Source organism: Indicator indicator, chromosome 2 (assembly GCF_027791375.1).
Source record: "Indicator indicator isolate 239-I01 chromosome 2, UM_Iind_1.1, whole genome shotgun sequence".
In the NCBI taxonomy this organism is placed as follows: Eukaryota; Metazoa; Chordata; class Aves; order Piciformes; family Indicatoridae; genus Indicator; species Indicator indicator.
In genome coordinates this window covers 30,737,878-30,765,063 of record NC_072011.1, presented here as the reverse complement: position 1 = coordinate 30,765,063, position 27,186 = coordinate 30,737,878, and the positions used below count along the sequence as shown (strand labels likewise).

At 39.1% G+C, this 27,186-nt stretch overlaps 1 protein-coding gene across 1 annotated transcript; it reads right to left on the bottom strand.

The window, feature by feature from the left end:
* Positions 1 to 1,492: 1,492 nt before the first annotated feature.
* TSNAX (translin associated factor X) lies at positions 1,493 to 25,260 on the bottom strand. Its single transcript, XM_054398690.1, has 6 exons — positions 25,245 to 25,260; positions 23,133 to 23,240; positions 20,169 to 20,283; positions 18,441 to 18,571; positions 3,509 to 3,636; positions 1,493 to 1,894 (listed from the first exon to the last, which is right to left on the bottom strand). Exons 1-6 carry the CDS (start codon positions 25,258 to 25,260, stop codon positions 1,520 to 1,522), a joined length of 873 nt encoding a protein of 290 aa, XP_054254665.1. The 3' UTR covers positions 1,493 to 1,519.
* Positions 25,261 to 27,186: the final 1,926 nt, after the last annotated feature.

Here is a 27,186-nt window from a genome sequence, read left to right as displayed (position 1 = left end):
CAAGTGCTGCAGAGTAGGGAATTCACACCGTTATTTACCATCAGGACCGACATGCAAAAGGACCGATGTACAGGCAGCGACTGCGTTTTGTAATTTATTGTAAAAAATCGTATTAAACAATAGGAAAAAAGCCACTCCTTGTTCAAACCACCACATATTGCCTTATGTGGAAACAATGGAAAAATGTGACAGAAATGTTATTTACTCGTTCCTATCCATGTATCAGATGATCCCAGCTATGCAGGATATGCTCATGGGAAAAAATATTGGCAGTATCACAGCATATGGAAGTGGAAATAAAAAACATGCAGTATTTTCAGTTGCAGTTGGGAGGCCTATTTCCTGAAGTGTAAGGATCATGTTGTTTTTATCTGTTTTCCTTTAGCATAATGTACATTATCAGACTTTCATAACTTCAGACACCGGCAGAAAGCCCTGATTTTTTGCCAATAGTGACATACCCACCTCAAAGATAAATGTGGAAGTCAGAATGTCTGCCTTCTGTTTGCAATTTCCTTTCCATAGGAGCATGCACATGATATAGTTCCTGCTAACAGATATTTAAACCTTGACTAGCCCTTTTTCAATTATACCAGTTCAACCCCACTGGAGGTCCTCAGGGCAGCACAAACAATGGAGAATAGATTTCCAACACCACATCACATTTTTTCTGGCCCAAAACTGCTTGTCCTAACACCAAGTTATTTGTGTTAAACATACTTGATAAGTCTTCTCATTTTGTCTACAGACAGGAAAATGTCAGGTTCTGAATCAAACTGTATTATAAAAACTGTAAACCAACACATTCCACAATTTCTTTTTTGTGGATTTTCTAGCTTATGGCAAAACTGTGAAATACCAGTGTTAATGTGAACAGAACTCAGTTTAAACAGAACCCCAAAATAATGAGTGCACAGTAATATTTACTTGGTGCAAGTAGCTTCATTATCAATTGGTGGCTTATTTTCAGCTTCATGCTCAAAAGCATTAATCAGAGAAAACTGAAGTTACATGGCACTTTGAGGCCACCTCAGTTTCAAGTCCAAGGATGAACTTATGCATACATAAATGCATTGAATACAGAACCCAAATACTCAGAAAACAGGTCAGCAGAAACATATGGATAATGCTAAATAACAGTACCTAATCTGTTTTCTTTTGCCCAGTGCTGTGCTTGCTGAAAACTGCTAACAGCAACCACAACAGTCTGAAGTGACTCGCACAACTGAGAGTCACTGGTGTAGAGTGCAGTGGGAATTTTGGTCATTCTGAAAAAAGGTACAATGGAGCAATACAGGAAAATCCATACTGAGAGGACAAAGTCAAACATTTCTTCTCTTGTACAGTATAAAAAGTGGTTTTGGTTACCAATTACCACTGCAAATAAACTTCTCATAGATAAAACTGAGTTATGTCTCTACCTAAAAAAAACTTTGGGTAGGGTCAAAACCCCACAAACCATAACTAAAAAGCTTTCTCTAAGTCTTCTTGCCTTCTGAGTTGCAACAGTCTCCCTGATTTAAGAAAGACTCTCCTCTTGGTCAATCAATTCTGTTTTGGAGGAGAACACATCAGCCAGCATGTGTTTCGGGATTTCAGATCCCCGTACTTTTAACGTGTAGCAGGCATTCTCTACTTTTGCCAGACTCTGTTTCAAGGTATAGAGCTTCTTAGATACTTCGTAAGGTCCAGTGTTGCCAATGAAAGTAAAACCGTCATAAATCTGACGCAGGAAGTGGCTCAGTTCAAAAGGCGTGTCTATGTCACCGTTCCCAACGCTGCTGATGCACAGCCGCATCAGCTCTCCAGTTAGATCAGCCACTCCCAGCAGGTAATCTACAGGTGTGACCTTCAGGCTCCACGTCTGTGGTTGTTTATCATGGGAACTGGAGCTCTGAGGACAGAACAGAACAAAGTCCAGTACAGAGAACTCGGAAAAAGCAGTCTGCAATGTTTCAAATACACACCAACATCTAACATAGCTGGTAATTAAAAACATTCTGGAAAATTAAGTTGCATGGCACTTCCACACAGTCTGAGTTCAGAAGTACTGATGTCTTCCCAGCACACTGAAACGTACGAAAGCATCATTTCCACTTGAGATGCAATTTCCATTCTAGCAAGCATCATAAATATGCCTTGCTTCTACTATCTCTATTTGCAAACAGAATTATCAGGTCTTTGTACCAGTATTTATTTGCAGTTGCTTTGAGTTATTTTGGCTGATGGAGCTCAGGCTAACAGACTTAAACTTTTCCTAAACTGTCAGTCCAATACTACTAAGGCAATCGAATGAAAAAGCAACTGCATTATGAAAACAAATAAAATCCTGTAACAGTATCTTGACTTTCAAGACGTATTTTCTACAAGTTGATAGGTACAGTTCTCTCAGATCCACTTTGCATCAACTGTACTTCTTAAAATAGTATAAAAAAATACTTCATGAAGAAAACTCATCACAAAGTTACAAGTCTGTCCCTATATCCAAGTCTCTAGTCATTTAATTGGCAAAATATTGGTAATGTGAGAGATAACACAGGTTTATTTCTGTTCCCTTGTTCCCATAACAGGCCATCCACCCAAATTCATATATCAGGTAAGTGGTGTGTAAGTAGGGGTTAACAACTTCAATTTGTCAAAGCAAGTGTGCCACAATGGGTTTACCTCTGGTAAGAACAAATAAACTTCAGCTAAAATCTTGGTTTCTTTGCGTATATCTTACCAAGAGAATGAAGATTAAATAAGAAGTGCTTTATAGCAGAATCTCTTCAACAGAAGCAGGCTCACAAATCAGTAGTGCTGTGCACTGCTGTACACTACCTGTGCATTTCTATGCACTACAACAAAATCCCCTTTTGTTCCCTGCCACCAGTCAAACTGCACCCAGTTTGTGGTCAGTGGCAGCAGTTTGTCCCTATGTAAAAAGTTCTATTTAAGGCAGGGTAGGAGTATGGACAACTCAAGAAATAGCTGATACAATGTTAAGGCTAAGGTACAAGCTTGTCCTCTTAGGGGAAGCATTAAGAACAACTCCAGGAAAGTTATAAATGACCAAGCTAAGACACATGCAGCTGCATTTTAACAGAACCTGACTACAGCACCTCCTATGACTAGCTCAGTACCAGCAGTAAGATTTCATTCATGAGTTTTATCTTGCCTTGGATTAATTTGCATTCCCCAACTTTTGCTATATCACTACCAACCAAGAGGCCATTAGAAATCACTCCTCCACATTTGTCTGCTAGTATTTCACTATCCTGAATCTTCCCCACTACGAGAAAGAGCTCAGTTTGCTCTGAATAAAAAGGATGTGAAATTTATAAACTTGCATCCCACAGGTTTAGTTTACTACTTGTCAGAATAAAAAGCACATTTTAAACAAGTGTGTATCTAATCCCATTCCACTAACCGGCCTTATTTAATCAGATGCCAAAAATGTGACTAAGCCTACTCATTGCATTTCCATCCCTGAAAGATGTTTGTCATATAATGAAAGAAAAACTTTTACCATGTTTGTTGTTTCTTCTCTGTCTTCTGCTGTAAATATTAGTTGTTTATTGATCTCTTCAACACTAATCAAAGATCGTGTTTTGATAAAATACTGAAATGAGACTGCCTCAACATATTCTTGAAGTCCTGCAAAAGTATATATATAAAAAAAAAGTTAAGATGATTCAAATTTTCCAGCAATGATCCATCCTCAAAATTTATTTTTCAGAAATGTTTAAAGTGAGACTATTTTAAGGTTACAAGCAAGAAGTGAAAATTAATCTAATCCAGAAATAACATTGACACATATCCAACACAGTGCACTTCTGAAGTATGAAAAACAGACCAAGAACACAGCAGATAAGTTTTCACTCCAACTGCATTTTTCATTCAAAACCTTCTGTAATTTCAGTATAAAGCATCATGTTCTGCCTGGAGAAGAGAGAGCTCTGGTGAGACCTAATAGCAGCCTTCCAGTACCTGAAGAGGGCCTACAAGAAAGCTGGAGAGGGACTGCTTACAAAGGCCTGTAGTGATAGGCTATGGGGCAATGGTTTGAAATGGTTTGAAATTAGAGAAGAGTAGATTTAGATTGGATGTTAAGAACAAGTTATTTACCATGAGGGTGGTGGAACACTGGGACCAGGTGCCTAGGGAAGTCGTTGAGGCCCATTCCTGGAGATATTCAATGTCAGGATCAACAAGGCTCTGAGCAACCTGATCTAGTGGAGGATGTCCCAGCTCACAGCAAGGCAGTTGGACGAAATGACCTTTGGAGGTCACTTTGCACCCAAACCATTCTACATTCCCCTCATAAACAGCAGCTCCCCATAATGACCCTCAGGGGTCTGTACTGTTTAGTACCTTCATCAGTGACATAAGACAGTGGGACCAAGCACATCCTCAGAAATTTTGCAGACAACATCAAGCAGACAGTTAACATCTAAGGGACAGGACACAGGACACTATCCACAGGGATCTAGGGAAGCTCAAGAAGTGGGCCTGTGTGAACCTCATGGGATTAAACAAGGTCAAGTGCACCTGGGTCAGAACAACACCCAGTATCAATCCAGGCTGAGGGATTGAGAGCAGCCCTATGGAAACAGACCTGGGGGGTACTGGTGGCTGAAAAACTGGACATGAGCCAGCAATGTGTGCTTGCAGCCCAGAAGGCAAATCATGTCCTCGATTGCATCAAAAGGAGTGTGGCCAGTAGGCCACGGGAGGTTAATCTTCCCTTCTACTGTGTCTAGCTCTGTATATCTCAGAACAAAAAAGACATGGACCTGTTAGAGCAGATCCAGAGGAGAGCTACAAAAATTACCAGAGGGCTGGAGTTGGGGTTGTTCAGCCCAGGAAAGCTTACTGCAAGCCTGTCAGTACTTAAAGGGGGTCTATAGAAAGATGGGGACAATATTTTTTGCAGGGCTTATTCTGATAGGACAAGGGGTAATGGTTTTAAATCAAAAGAGGGAAGATTTAGACTAGATATACAGGAAACACTTTTTAATAAGGGTGATGAGACACTGGCACAGGTCGCCCAGAGAGGCAGTAGATGCCCTATCCCAGAAACATTCAAGGTCAGGTTGGATGGGGCTCTGAGCAACCTGATCTAGTTAAAGATGTCCCTGCTCACTGCGTGAAGGTTGGACTAGATGAGCTTTTAAAGGTCCCTTCCAACCCAAACTTTTTAAATAAAGCATTTGTGAGATGGAGAGCGCAGGAGACTATTCCACGAGTTCACAAAGACACGAGACACAATGCAGAGAAAAAAACTGCAGATAAATCAAAGGAGGGCAGCTCACTTACAAATATACCTCCTTTGTTTAATCTCACTAGCAACACACTTTTTTAAAACCAAATTTCCCACTTCTCCACTTTTTGGAGACTAGCAAACAGGCTTCTTAAAATATGCAGGTGAGGTGAAATTCATGTTCAGGACAAAGCATCTGTTGTTACAAACCTCTTCAGACAAAAACAAAACAAAACAAAAAAAACCCCACCCAACCAACAACAAAAAAACAAAAATAAACAGCTCTCTCCAATAGAGCTTATATTCTAAAAAGGCATGCAGGGGGGCAAAAGGAGTTGGTGTGTTGGCAAGATTAACAAATGTAGTTTGTACCGGATTTGTTTGCCATCTGCAGCCATCTCCCACAATTACCTCTCGCTGCCTACTTAACAGATGGTGCTTTCTGTGTGCCTTTTAGCATAGGTGAGATCTAAAAAAGGGCTTCAGTGTTCAGACAGCATTTTCACAGGTTCTGTCAGTTTTCCCTCATGTGCAGTGAGCAGATTTGGGGAAAGCATGTGGGAAAAGTTCATAAGCAGAAAGCTGAAGTTGGCATTGTTGGTGGAAAAAAAAAAATACAACCTGGAACAGCCACAGTTGGGTTAAGCTAAAAAACATTTTGAAGACAAAATCAATGCACATGTATATCTGATCTATGGACAGAGACACGCAGAGGAGAACATTAAAGGAACAGACTGAAACGTGACAGAGATGGCTCCAGCAGAGTCATTCTCAGCCATTTTAAAGGGATGGTGCCACTTCAAGAAAGTGGTGACACTACCATATCATACTGCAAGAGGGTCACAATTAGAAAACAGTTTTACCAGTGCCTAGTGAGAAAATGTGGAGGTACACAAGGGGACCAGTAATAGACTCCTGATTCCATTAGAATAATCTTACAATCCTCAACTAATCCCTGAAGAGTCAGGACCTAAGCTTATGAAGGAAGCAACAAATTTAGACTTCATCTGCATCAAAGAAAAAAGTCTACATCAAAAAGAAGAGAACACAGATTTGACTAACAGATGAGGGTGGAAATAACCCCAAAACAACTAAAGGTAACTTCAAGGGAAAATTCAGCTGCAGAAAACCTTCCACATTGCAATCACAAAAGCATGATCAGTGACCTGCATTTTTTCCTTTTAAATATGTGTTTGCAAGGTGAGTGGAGGCAATTCAGAATGGCAACTCAGCCTGCACACTTTATGCTTCTGTACAGCAGCAATGGGAAAAGCAGAATAAACATCCAGCAACCAGAGCCACACTCAGCACTGCTGTTCACAAATCAGAACACAGGGAGGGAGCTGCAAGGAAAATTAAATGAAATAATGTAAAATCAATTGAACTTTGTAAAGCATTCTGGGCACAAGCAATAGAAGAACACTAGTTAAAAGCTGCCCAGGATCTTTAAGATCTTCAGAAGTTGCAGAGAGTTAGATTTCATCACCCATTCTTTTCCTGACTTGCCCTCTGATAAAATATGACCAATGAGCCATTACAAAATTTTGGCTTTTTCTGTGGGGAAGCTGTAAGCTACCAGATATAGCAGCAATCAACATGATAACACCTTTGAGAATCTCTCTCTGCTGTCCGTGGAGAAGACTGTTACATATGAAAACCAACGTGGCATTTTCCCCAAGTTCTGAGAGAGATTAAATCAGCTCTCAAACATTTTGGTGAACAGTTTCCCCAATCAATCATAACTTTCAGTTTCAGCTCACTCGACTTTTCTACTCCTCCACACACATTTAGTCCTTTTTCAGAATAAGTTTTTGGCTCCCCTGTTAATTTATTTTTATGTATTTCTTTTATATAGGCATATTTTTGTGGTAAGTATACACACAGACATTTTTGCTTCCTCTCACCAGTCTACCCTGGCTGACATGTTCTATTTTTTTCCTTACTCCTGTTTTAACACCACAATGAGAATGTTGCACTCACCCTGCTTAGTCATTTACTGTCACCTTTTCACAATGAGGGAATCTGTTTCCCACTTACAAGTACGCCTTAAAAATTTTCATTTAAAGTTGTTATTATTACAACTAGACCGGTAACCAACCCTGGTAGCAACAACTTTGAAAGAAGTACTCATATTTGACTTCCATTTTTTTCTTTGTAAAGTCGTTCCAGAAATGGCTACAATATGACACTTCAGTGACCCAAGACCTTGAAATAAGGTGTTTCCATGTGCAGGTAGAAGGATGTTTAAATGTTATGTTTTAGCTTAATGGTAGGACATCCGCTATTTTCAGCAAATAATCCCCAAGGTGAAAAACTCCATCTCATTTCAATACACCATCCAACAATACCTTTCCCCTTATGCTCTTGTTTTGGATTTATTCCAAAATTGCCTTATTTATGGATTGAGCTGCCAGTAATGGAATAGTTTGTATGACGGCCTCTTATGTAAATTTTTTTCTCCTCTAGTACAGGGACCAAAAATCCCAGTTAAAATCCCTGTATTCTTTCTACCAGCATATTTTAAAATTACAGATGTAAGGTAACAAAATAGTTGAGTATTCTGGTATTTTATTTAATCTATATAAATAATTTGTACTAGTGACACAGTGACCTAAGAGTTTCTTTCTCTATTTTGAAATTTATTTTCTGCATAAGAACTAGAAAGCTCCACTGAGATATCTTCTGAGCACATATTATATATGAAGAAGATTTTGTGCCTGAAAGCTTGTGCGCTACTGCTAGCTCTACCAGCTGATGTTCGAGACCTTTATCCCTACCTACATACACGGTATCTGAGAATGAAGTGCTATGCAGTTTCTCTGAGAAACTTAGCAATAAATCTGTTTTCTTAAAAAAAAACCACAAGTCATTGGAGCACTAAAGGAATGCATGATGGGTAGCAAAAGTTAGTTCTCCTTGAAAAATGAGTCAAGAATACAAATTCCAGGTTAGGGTAAAAAGAACCTAATTCATCCAAGATGTACACGCGTGCATGAAAATTTTAACACCAAATGACAGATCAAAGGAGAGGTAAAAGTTTCCTCCTAAAATTTTGTTTACTTCATTTCCTCCTTTAAATATCTGTTCAACAGCTAAAATTTGAGTTCAAATGGATTTCACATTTCTCAGTTGTTATGGTTAGCAATGCCAATGCTACCTGCCATCTTCCTGAGTACACATCGTCTCTCCTTATTTCTTCTCAAACTTATATTTTTTTCTCTCCTTTTGTCCTCTTTCCTCTTTTTCTTCACAAAGCAGATAACAGTGTGTTCTCTTATCTAGCTTCTCCCTTAAACCACTCTGCAAGAATCACAGACTAATGACAGCCACTACAAGGACAATAGGGAAATACACAAAAGAAGTTTCTTCCAGGATCACTATAAGAAGGGTGGGGCACATTATTTATAGGGTGAGTCATGAGAAACTGCCCCCTTGCAAATTCATTACAAACATCAAAACAGCACAGCCACAGCTTCACCTTATCATCATATTTACGCTGGCAAGTGGCATTCTTATTGAAAAACAAATTAAAAATCAAATCAAAACCCTAAAACTCATAAACCCCCCCTACAACCCAGGGGGAGAAAAGAAGTCATATTCTTGTGGAAATCTCAAACAGAGAAACCCCAAAGTTAAACTGGAGAGCCCACATTACTAAGGTCTGAAGAATATGAAGAGGATGCTAGAATTAACTCATTTCTACAAGCAGATTGTTCAATGAAGAGAAGGATGGTGAAATAAGCAAATTACCCAGTTGCATCAACCAAAACAAGTATGAGCAATAAATTTAAAAGTATTAATACACTCATTAAATGATTTTGCTTCAGAGTCGCATCCTATAAGATGAAACTGACAAATCACACCTCCGACTTTTCCAATGAAGTTCTCTCCAGACTTGGCAATGATGCCTCAGGTTAACAGGTCTAGTTCCACCCACAAATGATAAAAAGAAGTACTAAAACTGAGGCTGTGAAGCAGTCCAATTGCTTTGTTGATTGTGAACATGAAGTCAAAGGTTCATTTTATAACAGTACACTGAAAGAACATAAAGCCAGCCATCTTCAGAGACAGATATGCTCTGGACATCCTGTTGTGAAAACAGCATTAAAGAATAATTCCACTCAGGAGTGGATTTTCTAAAATGGGATTAACAAACAAATACAAATAAAAGCACTAGAACAAATATCCATAAAAGGTTACAAATTTGGGGGAAAGAAAACCCCAGCTGTTTCTATTTGCTGCATAATGCTTCAAAAGCTGAGTCATTATGGCAGGGCTACAAGTAGTCTGAATTTTGAAGGAAACTGGAGAGGAGGAAAACCAAAGCTAAGTCATAGAATCATATAATGGTTTGGGTTGGAAGGACCTTAAAGATCATCTAGTTCTCATCTCTCTGCCAGGAGCAGGAACATCACCTACTAAAGCAAGTTGCTCAAGGCCTCATTCAACCTGGCCTTGTGTCAGGTTCTATTCCTTCATTGATCCTTCTTTTGATCAAGTCCACATAAACAAACTGCTCAATTTTATCGATCTGGTTTTAAAATTAGTTTAGTAATCAGTACAAACCCAGATATGAATAGTTGTCAGAAAAAAATATTTTCAATAAACTTGAACTCATTATTAATGAAATGTAAATAAAGATCACATATTATATCTAGAAGTGCTTTGTGCAAACCAGTTTACTATTATAGCAATAATTACATGGATGCAAATTTCTCACATTAAGACCTGAATGCTTCATTGATTAATCAAGTGCTACTTGACATATCTATGACAATCAAGAAGTTCTGTTTCCTTCTAGCTGCACATGTTGAAGCCATGTATTTCAGATACTTAAGTGTTAATATGGTTTTTACTTTGTTTAAAGTTGAATACACACCAACTTTAGGGAAAAGGTAATCCCAAGATTAGTCTGGTTTTCCAACAACTACACAAACAAATCAAGTTCCATCTTTAATAGGTACAGGTGCCTGTGAGAGTTCTAGTATTCCCCAAACAAGAACAAAAGCCCTGAAGCTAATATTCTAATCTCTCATTGCACAGAATGGTTTATTTGACCCTTTTTGCAATTGTTATTAAAAACATACATATGACAAATGCTATTTTTTTTTGCAATCTCATCATAGACGAGAAGTTCACAAGATTCCATTTTGCTCCTATTTGAAGGCTTGAGGGATGTACCATGATTACTTTTGTAAATGTTTTGTTCTGAAGGGGTTTTGTTGATTTCTCCCCCAAAATGTAATTCTGAAGAGCAGCCTGTGTTCTACATTAGTTCTTAAAACAAAAGCAAGCAAACAAAATAAAACCAAAAACACTAACTACTCCTGTGAAGAGCAGACTTTCTGATCTCTTTGATTACCTCTGATTGCCTTGATAATAGGTATTTCAATACAACAGCCTCAACACACTAGCATATCAGAAACAACAATGGAGGCCATTTATCTTCATAAATATAGACCTAGTGAGATGGTAAAAAAAAAGGTACATCACCACTCACCAACTCCTATTTCTCATCACATGACTACACACCAAGAAACTAATCATTATGCTAATTGTTTCCTGGAATGGAGTTCCTCTATGGCACATTCTCCTGTGTGATTTTAAACAAATAAATAAGGTCCATAGGTTTTGGGGGTTTTAAGTCTTCTGTTCCACCTGCACTTGGGTCCTGTAAAGGCTGGAGCGCTCTGGTCTGCAAATGACTGATGTTAAAGGCTGCAAGGTCAAAAAAAATGATTCCTGAGTCAGTGCAAAAGTTCTCTGTTTGCTAGCTATGAAACTGAAAAGACAACATCACTACTTTCATATTGTCATTTAGGAAACTTAAGTCTTAAGGTAGAACTAGGAAAGCACAATCTTTTTTTGGTTCAGTCCATAGCACACATCTTCAAAAGACCATATATAGCTTTTCTTAAAGACTTATGCTCCCCTCAATGGCTCCTGCTGAATGCACAGCTTATGTTGAACTCAGTGGCGCATTCAGGACCAGCTGATAATCAATGCTCATAGTGAATGCTCTGTTTGGTCATGTCTGAATTTTCATTCATTTTCCCAGGTTTGTTTTAAGTTTTTGTGTATGGATGTACAAACCCTGCAGCAGAAAGTAAAAAGTGAATGGCTGATTTTTCACTTTGCCAGGAAAAATTCAGGAAAAAAGGCATGAACCAGAAAATCAAAACATAGTAACAATGTAACTAGTTGAAGGTATCGAGTTTCAAATAAGCAACTTGCAGAGTGAAGAAAATTAGTCTGATAAAGTTTGTTTGGCACCAAGCTTGGTGATATGAGAACAGAGAAACAGAGAAAGTAACAAAACAGAAGCAAAGAAATTAAGAAACTTAGTTCTGATAAATATTAGCTAATTCATTGCAAATTCTGTTAATTTTCCAGTATAATCAGGAAACTTTGTTTCCATTCTGGCATTTTACCTCTCACCCACAATAGCAAAGAGATTAACCTAAATTCTTCAGTGACATCCTGTTCCTGTGTTATTATGTTTTCCCACCATCTTGCACAAACCTGGATGTTTCCTTCACGGATAGCTTTCCTTTCAAGTTTTAAGTTTATTCAAGCCTTCTCCTGGGTGGGACATTTACAATCCATGATACCTTCCCCAGGCAGTGAAAAGCTTTCCCTTTGTATTACCAAACTGGTAGATTAAATACATCATCTCCTTTTATTATACGTTTAAATATATCATCTACTTTTATTACAGGCTTTAAAGTTTCCTTAAGAATAAAAGATGTCCTACTTCTACTGTTCCTGATACACAGTATAGTTCTTTACTTTGACATTCTTTCAGGAATGCATAGGTGTCTACAAATACAAATGTAGCTAGTGCAGTTCGAGTGTGAGACATTCTTTTTATATTGTGAGTGAGAAGGAAAAGAGTAATAACCAAAACCAACGAATCAAACCAAACAGGTACCACAGAAATATCTCCATAGACTTATTTTGGCTGGAAAAGACCTCCAAGATCATTGAGTCCCACTGTCAACCTAACACCACTACAGTGCTCTAATCCAAATCCTTCATACAATACCCAAAACCCCCCAGTATTACTCATATAATCAGTAATCTAAATCGAACTTCCTTGGACAGACCTCAGTCATCTCAATAGCATTTCTTACAGCATCATATCTGGTGGTCCTACATAATGCTGTTAAAAACTGTATTCTAGAACCATTAGAGTGTTTCCTGTTCATCACACAGGCTTAACTAACTTTGTCTAATCCAGCAATACAGTTTGTTGCTGTATGACTGCACACCTAAAGTGACTCTTAATGGCATAAAGGCAGAAGACAGAAATAAGCTCCATTGTACCATTTTCTCAGAACACAAATAGTGCCTGCACAAGATAAATTATGTGTTAGACTGCGTCAATGCTGAACTTTTACACAGAATTTCCCACAGCAGCAACAGTCACTGAGCAATAGTTTTGACAAGGTGCTGACATTTTACAGCCTCACCATCTAATCCCATTGAGAGCAAGTGCAGACATGATAAAGAGCTAATGAGCTTCTCTGAGCACACCACTCCATGTACTACTGCTGCTAGCACAGGCACACAGAGCAAACAGAAAGGTCAATCAACAATACTCTAGTTGCAGCTACTATCATCACTCTACACCACACTACTGAAGAAGCCTCAGAAGAATTATGGACTCCATATTTTGGTTTATGTACAACTGTCAGTTGTGAAGACAATACCACACTTGTGCTTAGAAGAATCTAATGACCTCATTCTGAAAAACATCAACATGTAGTTAAAACTGTAATCCAAGAGGTTTTTCAGTTAAGCTGCCCTACAGAAAATATTTAACCACCTCAAAAGCCTTCCAGTTCTCTCACACATCTTTATTAAGGGGGGGAAAAAAAAGTGAATCTTCAAATAGCTAGAAATTTCATTTTAGAGAATCAAGTTGAAAGGTTCAATCCCACACAATGTCAAGCTATGACACAACTGCTACGTTCCCTCTCCATTACGTAAGTTTTGCATTTATGAGGATTTAGAACATCCTTAGAATAATTCCAAAAACGCTAAAATGTTGTATAGCAGCCTCTTTCTCGTCTTTAAGACTCATACAAGTCTTTCCTGTATACTATCGATATTTTCCTTAGTATTAGAGTTTTATATGTGTATATATAAATACCTGAACATGCAGACATAAAATCCTGCAAAGATTCTTCCACCCCTTCATAACACCATGCAATCTTCTTCAGCCCTTTTCTTGCCCAGTGTCGCACAACAATTTTAAAGAAATAGTACACGTTTCCTCACAGGATATATAAGGTATACAGTGCAAAGTGGGGCAAAAGAGCAGGAATTCTATACTACAAATAGTAAAGCTTTAAAAATATCAACAAAGCAGAACATTCTAACATAACAAATTAAGAGCTCTACATTTAAAAAAAGACTTCATTATTTCAGTATCTCTTTGTTTGCTTATTTAATCATCCCCTGGGACAATCTGTACTGTTAAGAAACGTGTAGAAATTAGTCATCAGTTTTTGTTGTTGTTCAATTAGTGCTATACTCAGTGTTTGAGCTCATGCAAGTGTCCTTTGGGGAAACCTCCTGCGTGCCATTAGCACTATTCTTAATGAGGGAAAGCATGAAACTCCTTTAGTGCTCTGCCAGAATTGTTTTATCTTCAAGTCAAAAGAACAACTCCTTGGAGTAACCCCAAAAAAAGCATTTAACAATTACGAATGGCAAACAATATTCCCAAGCATTATACTGATAGCACTTTTCTATTTATAGGCTAACAGTTATTATACAGAATAAAATATGTATTAGACAGCTTTATTATGCAGACAGTTATGACTGCCCAGTTGAGCCTGTTACATGATTTCCACTGTAAGTCCAGGTTTGATACCTTTTACTCTTTCTGTGGGAGGCAGGGTGGGGAACAGGAGGATGTTTCATGTTTGGTTTCAAGACAAAGGAGAATATTTTTAGGAAGTTTGAGGTTAATTGGACATGCTGCTTTTGAGATATGGGACATAGGCATTTCTTTATTATTTTTGAAGGAAAAAAATGCAGTTTAATGTCAATGGTTTTGTTCATAAAAAGTTTTTTAACTAGTTCTCCAGAATCTCTTTAAGATACAAAATCAGAATTGAAAACTAGGTGAAAGGAAGGTCAAGACTAATGGCTCTGGTAAATACATAAAGACAAAAGACCTAGCACTTTTCCTAACTATATTTATTTTCAAAAAGGCATCTAGCTTTTCCCACTGTGAAAAAAAAGTAAAGCAACAATTAAAGAACAGTAAATTTAAAAAACAAAAGTAGAAGCATCATTCTTAAATCTCATCACTATTTCCCTCCCAATTACAGGTGTTCATAAACAGTAAGAGGCAGGGAAATAAAGCATTCCCTCCCACAGCTGTTCTTCATCTGGTAGTCCTCTCATTCTTCATGTCTCTATGTTTTCTATCTCAGCTTCATAATCCTGACATCAAGCACCTTCACATCTGACACCTTCTTGATCCATCCTAAGTTCAGTATGATCACTACAAGTTTTTAAGCCTGCATGTTCCTCATTTTCCCATCCCAATGATCTAACGAACAATGTAAGAATAAAGCTCTGTTTAAACAAGTTTGCATTTCATACTTGTCATACACTTAATGCCTAAAAGCATTCCCTGTCTTCTCAGTGACAGGCTTATTCTAACACCTGCTCTTACAAAACATGCACAATAGAGATCAACTTACACAATGTCCCCTCACAGAGGAACACCATGTAGAAGAGCTAGAATCTAAGTAAATGCTGTGGGTGACACACAGCTTATTTCAGTTTGATTTTGTATGTCTTCTTAATGAGGCAAGAAATACCCAATTACAGAAACAATAGGGACATCTCAGGGTCAGGCAATATTATACAACTAATGAGATTTCCACAGATTTGCCACTTACACATGTCACCTGAAGAGAGGAAAAAGGGTAAAGGGTACAGCCATTCCCAGTTCTAGCAGTTCCATCCACAGAACAGCAAAGTTTAGGCATTTTTTGTAGAGACTGCACACCTGAATGCTGGAAAGATGAACAGCAGTCTGCTTCTCCTCCTCCTCCTTAGTATTCAGTGTACTAATACCTCTTCACCCTCCTTTATTTTTACCTAAAGAGGTCAGTAAGATTCGCTTGCTTAAGCTGTCTGAAGAAAATCCTTCAATTCTATAACAATCTCATTCCAAGTCCCATGCAATCTCACTCCAAGTCCCATACATATACTGTTGTGTATGCAACTGTGTGCAGTTCTAGGCCTCACAATTTAAAAAGGAAGTGAAGGTCCTTGAATGCATCCAGAAGGGCAACAAGGGATGGAAAGAATGTCCTGTGAAGTCAAGACTTCAGGGCCACTCTTTTCAGTGGTGCCCAGTTATATGGCAAGGGGCAATGGGCACAAACTAAAACACAATTAAGTTCCATCTGTTTTCCTAACATACGGAAAAACTTCATTGAGGATGATGGAGCACCAGAACGGGCTACCTAGAAACATTGTGGAGGCTCCTTCTGGAGATTTTTGAAACCCACCTCAGCATGTTCCTGTGCACATTACTCCAGATGAACTTGCTTTAGCAGGGGGATTGGGATTAGGGGATCCCAAGAAGTCCCTTTTGGCCCCTACCATTCTCTGATTCTGTGACAAGCTAAGGACTTTGGGCTTCTCAAATGTGGAGAGAAGGAAGCTGAGGGGCAACCTCACTGCTCTACAGCTTTCTGAGAAGAGAAGAGGGTGGTTGTTGAGCTCTTTTCCTTGGTATCCAGTGACAGGATGCATGGGAATGGTTCAAATCTGCACCAGAGGAGAGGCAGTTGACGTCCCAGGCTTGCCCATGTTTAAGAGGCGCTTGAATAATCATCTTAACAACACACTTTAGCTTTCAGTCAGCCCTGCGTTGGTCAGGTAGTCAGACTAGGCGACTGTTGTAGATCCCTTCCAACTGAAATAGCCCATTGTATTATAAAAGCTTTGTGGCTGTGGATGGATTGAGTCATCATACACATGCAGCAGACCTCTAACTTCCTCAGCTAGAGGTCTACAGCAATTTGGCCTGCTCTACAATGGACAAATACATCCTAGTCATTTTAAGAGGCTGAGATTTAAAACACAGGGGAAATGTTCTAGAAATGTGAATTGTTTCCGATAGCACCTTTTCAGTTGTTTTCTAAAGAGTTTATTCAGGTCTGTTTTGACAGTAACAGGTATCTTTATGTAAGTCAGGAACTGATTACACAGGAGAACCAGTGTAGCTGACTGTGGTATTTTCCAAATACACAAAGCAAACCTGAACAAATTTTTTCATTAATTTCTTTATTTTCAGGTTGCTATGACGATCTTAAGCTTACGTATCTTTCATATTAAGAAAATTTGAAAAGCTAACTTTTCAAGTTGGAAAAAAGATACATTTTTTTTAAAACAAAACCCAGCAATTGATTTGTTTTTTCACTCAGAGGAGAGAATCTAGAAGTAGAAACCTAGCATCAGGTTTGCTCACTTGCTTTGCTAAGACAGGGATACGCACAAACTATTGCAGGGTAAGTTTTTATATGTCTGTTACGTAGGTGCACTCCTGTAAGTCTGCAATGAATTTAAGCTAAACTCAGGCAATCTGCCTCCCTGTAAAAAGAGAGGTAGGTATGATTCTTTGAATTTACCCACACAAAGCCAGGTACCAAGAAAACAGAACAATTCAGGTGAAGCATCCTATGCAGGGTTACCCCATAACAATTTTGCTCACATAGCAAAGCTGATAGCTTGCATCGCGAGGCCTCATAAGGATGAATGAGGTAACAGACCTCAAATGCTGCTGTTATATAGGTAGCATTGTATGACTTACATGGGACTATGAAGTTCAGGTGTTAGAGAAGATCTCAAAAATTTTGGTTCATAAAACTGAATGCAAGGATATTCGTCTTTCACAAGATGTACTTAAACTTCAAACACATTTTCATCATGCCAAGATACTCATGATATATCTGGACTAGCACTGTTTAGTTTGAGGTCATCTATAGTGTCAATTTTTAATTATCTCTTTTCATTGCCTCATTATAGAAATAAGATATAAACAGCAGCAAGAAGTACACAGATTGACTCTTTAAGAATAATTACTTGCATCTAATTTGAACAACTCAGTGGACTACAAGTAAGAGGACTGTGGAACTGAATTAGAGGCACTGAAAAGTAACATGGCAAGCCCCTTTTGCTTCAGAAATACCAAACTGAGCTTTCACTTAAGAGCTGTCCTACTCTTAAATCCGTGTAAGATGCAAGTACAAGTTAGTATGTTCACTGTTTGTCTTACAAATTACAGAGGTGTATTTGCAGCTAGTTTATCAAATCAATCCTACAGACATTTGCAGACAACTAAACCATTCAGCACAAATCTTCAGCTCCCTTGTTCATGCCCAAATAAGAAATTCTATAGAAGACTCCAAAATGGTTAAAACAAGACTGACAAACACAAGATGCTTTTGTGCCATGACCAAGATGTTAAAGCAATAGTTAGATATTTCATTTGTGTTGCCACAAACAAGGCGTAACTATTTTAGGCAAGACTGTCTAAAATTCAGAAAAGAAATATGATTTTACAGCAAGAGTCATGAAAACACTGGGACTTGGTATCTCAAGGATGTTAGTAAATACTGCTAATTACAAAGAAGAGCAGAACAATGCGATTAAAAGATATAAACTCTGATTTAATGCTTATAACAGAAATAAAAAGCACATTCGCAGTCTTTCAAAAAAAGAAAGTTCTAATCTAAGGGGTTTAGTTCATTAACTGCAACTCCAAATGGGATCATTTCACAAGACAGTTTTTCCTGCTTTCCTCCCAGAAATTGTAACCCTTCACATGAGGTAAATAAGTGTGTTGTACATCCCCCTCTCAGAGAAGACCAGCCAGTACATTCATTAGAACTATCCCACATTTCAGTTTAGGTTAGGGTCCATATTTTTCCAGTTGTAGTCCCCCATGTAGATATTTAACTGTAATAAGATGACTATAGGACAATAGCCTCTCTAATACCAGAGCTAACTTTGCTAACAACAAAGATTAATCCAAGTCCTGACTGATAACCATAGAAATGCGACAAACTCATATTCACAGCATGAAGAGAAAGCACTGCTGCATAAAGAGAAACTGAGCTTGATGCAAAATAGCACACATTGCCTTTTTATAATAATTTACCTGGAGATATAGCTCTGTGGAACTGATACATGTCTTCTCCAAACAGCTCTTGTGCAACCTGCTTAATTTTCCGTCGGACAGCATCTAGCTTGACTTCAGATTCATTTAGTATTTCTTCCCCATTGGGAGCACTGCAATCATAGAACAGAAACTGAAAAAAACAGCTTTCAGAACATAAGGAAACAATTAAAAAAAAAAAAAAAACACCACATTTTGCTGACCAATACATTTTAAATGGTTTCAGCAAAAAAGCAAAACTAATATTGGAATGAGAAACAGTTTAATTTTCATTGACACCTACTGCAGATTCTGAAATTCTGTAGATTTTTACCATGAAAATAATCAAACAGTCAAACAGTTCTGGCAGCATGATGTTTATTCCAGGCTAGAATGTTAATTATTGTTCAAGCAAGAACAATGAGAAATACATACAAAGACTTCACAAAAGTATTCCAGAAAACTAGCATTATTGGCAGAAGTTCTTCAACCTCTCAAAAAGATAAATTTACAAGCAAAACAAACAAACAAACAAACAAACAAAGTCTTTTGCAATATATTGCAAAATACAATGCATGATCAATTCTTTTTTAGGAATTAATTATGGGCTATGCTATTCAGGAACAGTTGAAATATCCAATTCTCAACCACAATATTGTTCCCAAATCATCTGTATGGTATATTAGTTTACAGTCTATTTAATGAACTACTGGTAGACTGAACTCGAGAAAACATTTAAAAGCAAACAGATTTCTGAAAGTAAAAACACTAACAGTGAAAAGCAAAGGAGAAGGAAATAGAGCATGGAAAGCTTCCACTCTGACAAACAGGAATGTCTTACAAAACAGGAATCTAAAGCTCAGAGTAAAGAAGGACTTTTTTTGTTGTTGTACTTTCCTCTACCGGTTCCCAGCTACCTATTCCTTGTAGTGGGAGTCAAGGTTGTAGTGGTTACTAGAATAATCACAGTGCCTCTTTGCAGGAAAAGACAAAGTTAAAAAGAGGGCAACCCTATTTATAACTGTTAGTACGACAATAACTATACATAGTTACTACATCTGAAATGCATTGATAGGTAACCAAAAATAAATTAGATTAAGAATAAAATTAACAGAGAGAGCTTTTATAACTGTAACACATAAGACCAATGTTTGACACATACAGTAAACATTATATACAACAGGCTATGCAAAGCTTCAAATTTTCCTGTTATTCTTCTAGTTTATCTGTGACTTCCAAAAGTTGCTTGGAAAGCTCCTAAGACAAAACATGTAGAAGCTCAGAATTTCACACAAAAACCTCTTAGGTTGCAGTATGTACTGAATTAAAAAGAACTTGGGTAACCTCCTCTTTGTATTGACGACTTGGGTGGAGTGGGAAAAAACATGTTGAAGTAACTGCAGAAGCAACCAAGCAGAATGAAGGGTACATGCTCTTCTCTCTCAGCTTGCTGAAAGCTGGAAAGGTGGAAACCATCCAGCTGCTTTTATAGTCTAATACTCTGATTTTGTTTAATACATCAATAAATCCAACTGAGAAACCTGAATCAGCATCTTTTAATTTTCTAATTGGCACATGCATTCATTAGCTCACATACACCCTAAAGGATGTTTATGGGAAGTTAATTAAATTCCTTTCAGCAGAACATTGCTGCTATTAATCACAAATACACAAAACACCAAATGCAGCTTCTAAGTTTCCATGAACATTTTCATGCTCGATATGGCTCACCTGGTAAACCTGTGGAGCAGAAATATTGTTCTTTTGCTTTCAATAGTTATATCACGACTGAGCTTCACAAGCCGTTCGTATTTGTCATGCCTGGTGTCAAGCTCCAGCTGAAAGGCTGCACAGAAACAAGCATGGTTATCACATGTACACAGCACAGCAGAAGAGCAGAGAGCCTGTGCTGCAGCAACTGCTTATCGACCTCAGCCCCTTTTCCCAAGGTGGGCAGCACAGCCACAGCAGAGGTCATCACTGCCCACCACCTCCCAGAGCTGCAAAAGTCATCACTAACACTACTTCTGTTTAATAAGTCAGACTTACATATACATCAACCCTGATGATGCTTTAAGGCAGCCCAAACAATTTCAAGGTAAAATACATTTTCTGACTATTAAAATCTATTCTGCAATACTGCTGTTTGGGAAACAGACTAAATTTCACCCAAATTCAGCAAGATAAAAAAAAAAAACCACCACAAAAAAAACCTACAATCATTAGTAAATACAATTTGCCAGTCTCTAAACCAAAACAAACAAACAAAAAAGGCATTTCACTAAGGCACATACTGTTAAAACTTCACCATGTAGTAAAATGAAAAGTTGCATTTCACATCCTAACCAGACTTGTCCAAAAGTCAAGTATTTTAATATTCTTAGGAACTAGAAGTACAAAAGCAAAGTGAGATCAATTACTTAAAATAAGATTTCTAACTTACTGCTGTAAATTCTAACTACAACAGAGAAGAGGATGTGCTTCTAGTTATCAGTCAAACATTACGAATATTTCACAGATACCATTAACAATTTATAGACCATTATTCCACTCAAACCACTCATAGATACTTTTAAGAAATCTAACACACTTCCTATGTTCCAGCTGAGGTGTAAAGTGAAAATAAACCAACAAACTACATTTTTAAGGGTCTGACAACTGAGCATATTTTAGAAAAGCACAGCAGTTTGCTAGCAAGCAAAGTTCAGATGAAGCTGCAAAAAATAACTCACTGCTTTGGTAAAAACTTCATTGCTCTTGTTTTATTCCATTCTCCCCAATCTTCTTCTGAAACTGTAGTTCACAAATGCTCCTACTCATCTTTTAAATCTTTCACATGTCAGATTGGTATGTCTCTTCCAGATTCTGACAGTCCACCACTGAATTATCACCAAGAATCCATTTCCCCTCAGATCAGTGACAGGAACTTGAGGTACTTCATAGGATGTCATGTATGAGATTTCCAACAACCATTTACAAATTTCATCTACCAGGAAATTCATTATTTTGAAGATCTACAATATAAGCAATGCCCCAAATTTCTTCTGAACAATTGTGGCTTTTAGAGAAAACCCTCCATAGTGTTGCCTAAAATTGCAAAGGATTAGAACTTGGGATATTCTCTAGGTTAACAAATCAAGACCATACAGTCATGTCCACACATTCTGCTTTAATGTTTAACCTGTCACTGAAAGCAAAGACTCAGACTCTTGATTTTGGTGGTACAAAACTAAATCCTTAAAAAGCACACTTAATAAACCTTAACTTACAAACCAAGATAATCTCCACTCTCTGTATCACAGAATTGTCATATTAAAATGTATTAAGCAAAAAACAAAAATAAAAAGTTTTTTATTCTTATTGCAGAAAACAATTTCCCATTAATTTTTCATAAATTTTTGGTTTCAACAGCTAACTGTCAACTCAAGTAGGACATTTTTCCAAAGAGATTAAAAAAGGCAAAATGTGTATAACCAATTAATTTCATACGTTAAATTTTTAGATTTAGGCAACACACAGAGGAATAACGCACCGCTGGCACTCAGCTTACACAGCTTGTTTAATTATAAGCCATCTGGAGCACAACTTTTCTTAATGCTTGTGCCTGACACGGAGACAAAGACCACCAGTGTCTCTGTCCAGGGCTTACAATCACTAATGCAATACAAACAATAGAGCTTTGAAAAGATGAATAAACCCCATCCCTTGCATCCTCTCTGAAATTAACCAAATACTGCTGATTGGATCTCATAAGAAAGGAGGGAAACAAGTGCTGTTTTGAATTTGGATTAATGACAACCTTATGATAAACTGATATGCCTAACGGTGAAAAAAGAGAAGTTGGAGGTACTATAACAGCCATCCAGCTCTTGCTTCTTCACTCTCCTTAGCTTCATAAAAAATAGGTGCGATGGGGTAAATTTTAAACCAAGAAACAAAAACTTCCCCATATCACATCTCCCTTGTTCTTCTATCAAGACTTCTCATTTCTGAAGCTGAAATTTCCTTTGATAGGGCTTGTCTAATGAGAAATTTCAATTAAATTTACTGGAGTTCAAATTTGGGTTTGTGCAAAATCACACAAAAACAATTTGGTATGAGGGAAGTTTACACCTGCTTATTTAAAGAAACTGAAATATACGCTATTTTTTAAAAGACACTCAAATTGAAATAATTGTCTATCTACAGGTCTATACTAGTTAGCTAAACTCTTATTTTGACTAAGTGCCTGTATAAACAAAGACCCAGATTTATATTAAAGTGTATTAGTCATCTGTGCACCAGCACTAAGGTCAACAGCTAAGAGTCTTCTCCGTCTCCCCAAAGGTAGCTATCTCCTCCTTTTGTCTCCACGGCTTGTATTTTGCATTACAGCTCTGAAGATTTTATAGCTTTCTGCCATCAAGGGACCTGGTCACCTTTTCCCTGGTTGGACACTTACACAGTGTGCATAGCATCAGGTTCAGCACAAGCTGGACAGGGATTTGGAACAGCAGGCAGGATGAAGGGTACAAGTTATGCGTCTGAAATCCCGCTCCCAGGACTTTATTCCACAAAACCCAAAACACTAAGCTCTTGAAGTATGAGGCATGAGTCCAACAAGTTTCAAGCTTCTCCCGCAGAAAAAGATGGTTTATTCCATCACTAAGCATTAGTCATTTCCTAGTAATTTCTACACCAGAAATGTTTACTTACATTTAAAAGACATCATCAAAGCTGAAGATGGATTAACATTCTCCTTTTCCTCTCTCCTTTGACCATGTGGAAAATTGTCATGCTTTCGTTTTCTGAACCCACCAGATCCTATTAATAGAAGATAAACACAAAAAAGAATCCCACATTTAGAAGTAGTTTTGCCAGATCATAACCACCATCAGAATGCTGTCTTCAGAGCATTCCTAACTGTAGCCATACTTTAAAGTATGAATTAGGTAATTGGATGAACCGTTTTACCAACATCATGTTAGCTTGCTACTTTTCCTACCACATTCCTAGTGAAAATTAGAAAAAAATTCTACCAACTTCAGTGGATGAATGTGGTAGGATCCTAAATCCTTGGTGTTTTTTCTCTTGGTCAGGTCTTCACATCCTTTAATGATTTCTTTCTGTAAGTGAATGGCTGCATAGGAATCCTTGTGTGAGCAAGAGCCTACTGGATTAGGCCCTCCTTCCCCACCACCTTTTTTTAAAAAATATTTTAAGTAGTTTGTCAGGAGTCATTGAAACTACAAGTTCTTCATTACTGTAATTAATTCTGTCAATGCTCTTCAGTGATCAGAAAAAGCAAGGTGTAACTTAAGTATTGATTACCACTATGTAGGTGCACAGGTTTAGCTCCTGCAGTATAGCATCTTAAGGTCCTTAAACTATGCCCATTAACCACTTTCTTCTCTTTTCACCTCAACATAGCTGATCCCTTCAACCTGCCTCCCCTTTCAAACCATCACCCAGAACTCATCTCTTTCAGACTGCATTTTAGTAGTGATTTACACTTGGTATAGTTTCTTCCTTTTGTCCTTCCTTCATCTAGAACTGACTCATTGTGTCATATATGATTTAACCATTTCTCCTCTCTTCCTACCTCCTTTGTGATAGCTGTACTCTTTGTGTTCCTAAACAAGACCAAAATTTGGCAAACTCTTACATACAAGCATACTTTAATTTATTAATATGTGGCGTTCTCTCAGTTTCCTTAAAAGAACAAAAGGAAGCTACTTAGAAGCCACAGACGAACACTGGATTTTAAAATGTTTCCGTTTAATTGTTTATTATCCCAAACCAAAACCAGAAGTGGGCGTAGTGACTTTCTAAAGGAGGAAACCAAAAAATCATTTTTTCCTTCTTTCCTAATAGGACATGAGTTCAGGGTTCTGTTTTCACTGTAGTAGTTGAAAACATTACAAGCATAACCCCTGAAATTGTGCAGAGAATTAAACTCTCGGCAGCATTCCAAAATTAGGGAACATCATCATGACCTACGGGAGAATAACAGGCCATTCTAAAGTGTTGGGGGATGAGAGAAATAGAGAGAAGTTCCACTGGATAACCAAAGTCTTGACTATCAGAAAGCCACAGACTGCAATTACAGCAAATTGGCTTTAATTAACAACAACCAACAAAAAACGCACACACAAAAAAAATCCAGCTTCCTTGTTGCAGAGCCTACTTTCCAGCTGAAGAGAGGTCTGTGCAGCTACCTAGGTTAAACCAACACAGAGACCACAAAGTGCTTGCTGTGTTACTGAAAGTTAGTTACCACCGCTTGTGCTTTACAGGGCTGACACACACTGCTTTTGGTTGTTGCAACTGCTTCTACCGCCATAAGATCTGTCTGTAAAGCCCAAGCGAGCAGGCAGTGGCACCTTTGGACAAACTCTCTCTCTCGGCGTAATGCCAGAGTTTGGTGAAGCACTTGAAGGAAATCACCAGTCCACGGCAGAGCCTCACATCTCCGCACCCTCCTAGCTGCAGAGCCTTCCCTCCGCTTTCATCAACTCCTTTCACCAGGCGCTCCTCACGCCTGCACCTCCTGCCGGCTCAGGGATTTGAATCGGACCCCGAGGGGCCCGCACAGCCAGAGGCCTCGGCCGGCGGCAGGCGGCGCATCGGCCGCGCAGCCCTGAGAGGCGCCTGCCAATAGTTCCGCGCGCCAGCTGGCGACTGGCGGCCCTGTTCCGGCGGGGAGGCGGCCCCAAGTCTCAGGAGGCCGCGGTCTCACCACTCACTGGTGGGCCGCCGGCTCTAATCTGCTGTAAGGCCGGGGTGAGAGGGAAGGGAGAACTCGAACACGCGCGCCGCCACTATCACCTTCCTTGCCGCTCATCTCGGTGCCACAGCAGAGCCAGGCCGCCGCCCCCGGCAACCCGTTTTCAGCCGCGCGCCGCCAGGTCCCCGCCACGCCGCCCGCAGTCCTCACACCGGCAGCGCGGTCGGGGCGCCCGCACAGATGCCTGACGGCAAGACGCCACACGGGCGGAGCCTGCCGGCCTGTCGCCCGCGGCTTGGGAGGCACGATGGGGAGCTATGGCGGAGCGATGGATGATATCTGGCTTTGCTGCGAAAAGTTGGGGTAGGGCTGAGAGCCGTGCGGTGCTTCCGAGCAGGCGACACCGTGATGGCAGCGGGTCTGCGACCCCGCCATGGGGCCTCCCGTGCCCGCGGCTCGACGGGAGATGTAGTGCTGAGGCGGTACTGTCAGATAGGTGTAGGTGGCAGAGCTGCGGTTGGCCGGGAAGCCTTGGTGTTACTTGCCTGCTGTCCCCCCGACAGCCAGCGTCTTTCCCCCAACACCCGCCCGATCGGCTGAGCAGAGGAAGCGGTGGTGCTTTCCTTACATCAAGGTGAACAGGAGCGCGTCAACAGATGCTGATGACCTTTAAAGGTCCCTTCTAACCCAAAACATTCTATGATTATACGGTAACAGCCCAGAGTAGCCAGCACCCTGTGTCATGTTGCTCCCCCCAGTGCCGAGCGGGGAGGCGGCAGCACAGGACCAGCTATGAGGTGTACAAGGTGAAGGAGACCAGAGAGGATGCTGACAGTGAGGCAGGACCTGGAAACTGGAAACACTAACTTTACACCACAAAGATCTGATACTGATGCCGCCTGATGGAAAAGAAATCTGAGAAGCAGTAGATACAGCTACTGCCGCAGGTGAAGGGGTGGCCACAGCAGATGAATAAAGGTCCCTGGCCTACAGGCAGAGAGAGGGAAGTTTGAGGGGACTGTGAATTGCTAGTATCACCTGGTTTGGGAACTGCTAATTCCTGAACCCGGGTTTATTTGCATCCTATGTTTTGTCAGGCCTGGTAAAAATAGTAGTTCCTCTCTTAGGGATTTAGTGTTCATAGTCTTCATAGGAAACATCACATGTTTGGGCACACTCTCAAATTTAATCTCGCAGCACAGAGGACACTTATGGCAATGACCTACAAAAATGCTGCTTGCTTTGCTGGATTATTCATCCTTTTTTTTTTTTTTTTCCCCTCCTACACATGCATATTGATGTGTTCCTCTAACATGTTTCCAAAAGGAATGAGTGTTAAAAATCCCCAAAACAAAAGGCTTGCAAATCATCAGTCTTTTTGCTAGATTTATTTACTTGTCACAGCTGTTGCCTCTTTTAGTAGCTGGATTCCTAAGGAAACAAAGCCCATATGAGTACAAAGGTGGAGTGCTCACAGCCTTTGTGTATGGGTGTGTGTCTGTCTTTCCTCCCCACCCTTAATAATTTTTTAATCTGCTGGTCAGTTGGTCAATCTGATTTGACAGAGGGAAAGAGCCTCAAGGAGTGATTATAAACATCCTGAGTAGGGAAAAAAATTTGGGTGGAACTTGCACCTTACTAGAAACTCGATAAGCCCAGTTGTGAGATGTGGGTTCCTCAGAATCCAGTGTTAAGAGAGCCCAGCCTTTGGAAGTTCTCACAGAACAGCAACACCAGCCCTGTCTCAAGCTTTTGTGTTTAACAAATAAACAAATACAGCTATTAGTAAACTTGAATAACAGGTGAATCTATCAGCAGATCCATGATGACAATAAATCACCTAAGTCAGACAGTAGTGGAGTAAAGCTTTGAGAATAAGCTTTAAATGGTCTCTAGGCAGCCAATCAAGAGCTGTTAAAACCTAGTATTGTCAAGTATCTAGAATTATTGTGTGATTATTGTGCAGTGTTCAGAATTATATAGAAGCACAACATAATGCCTCTGATCAGTTTCCTAATCTAGGAAAACAGATGTTTATCACAT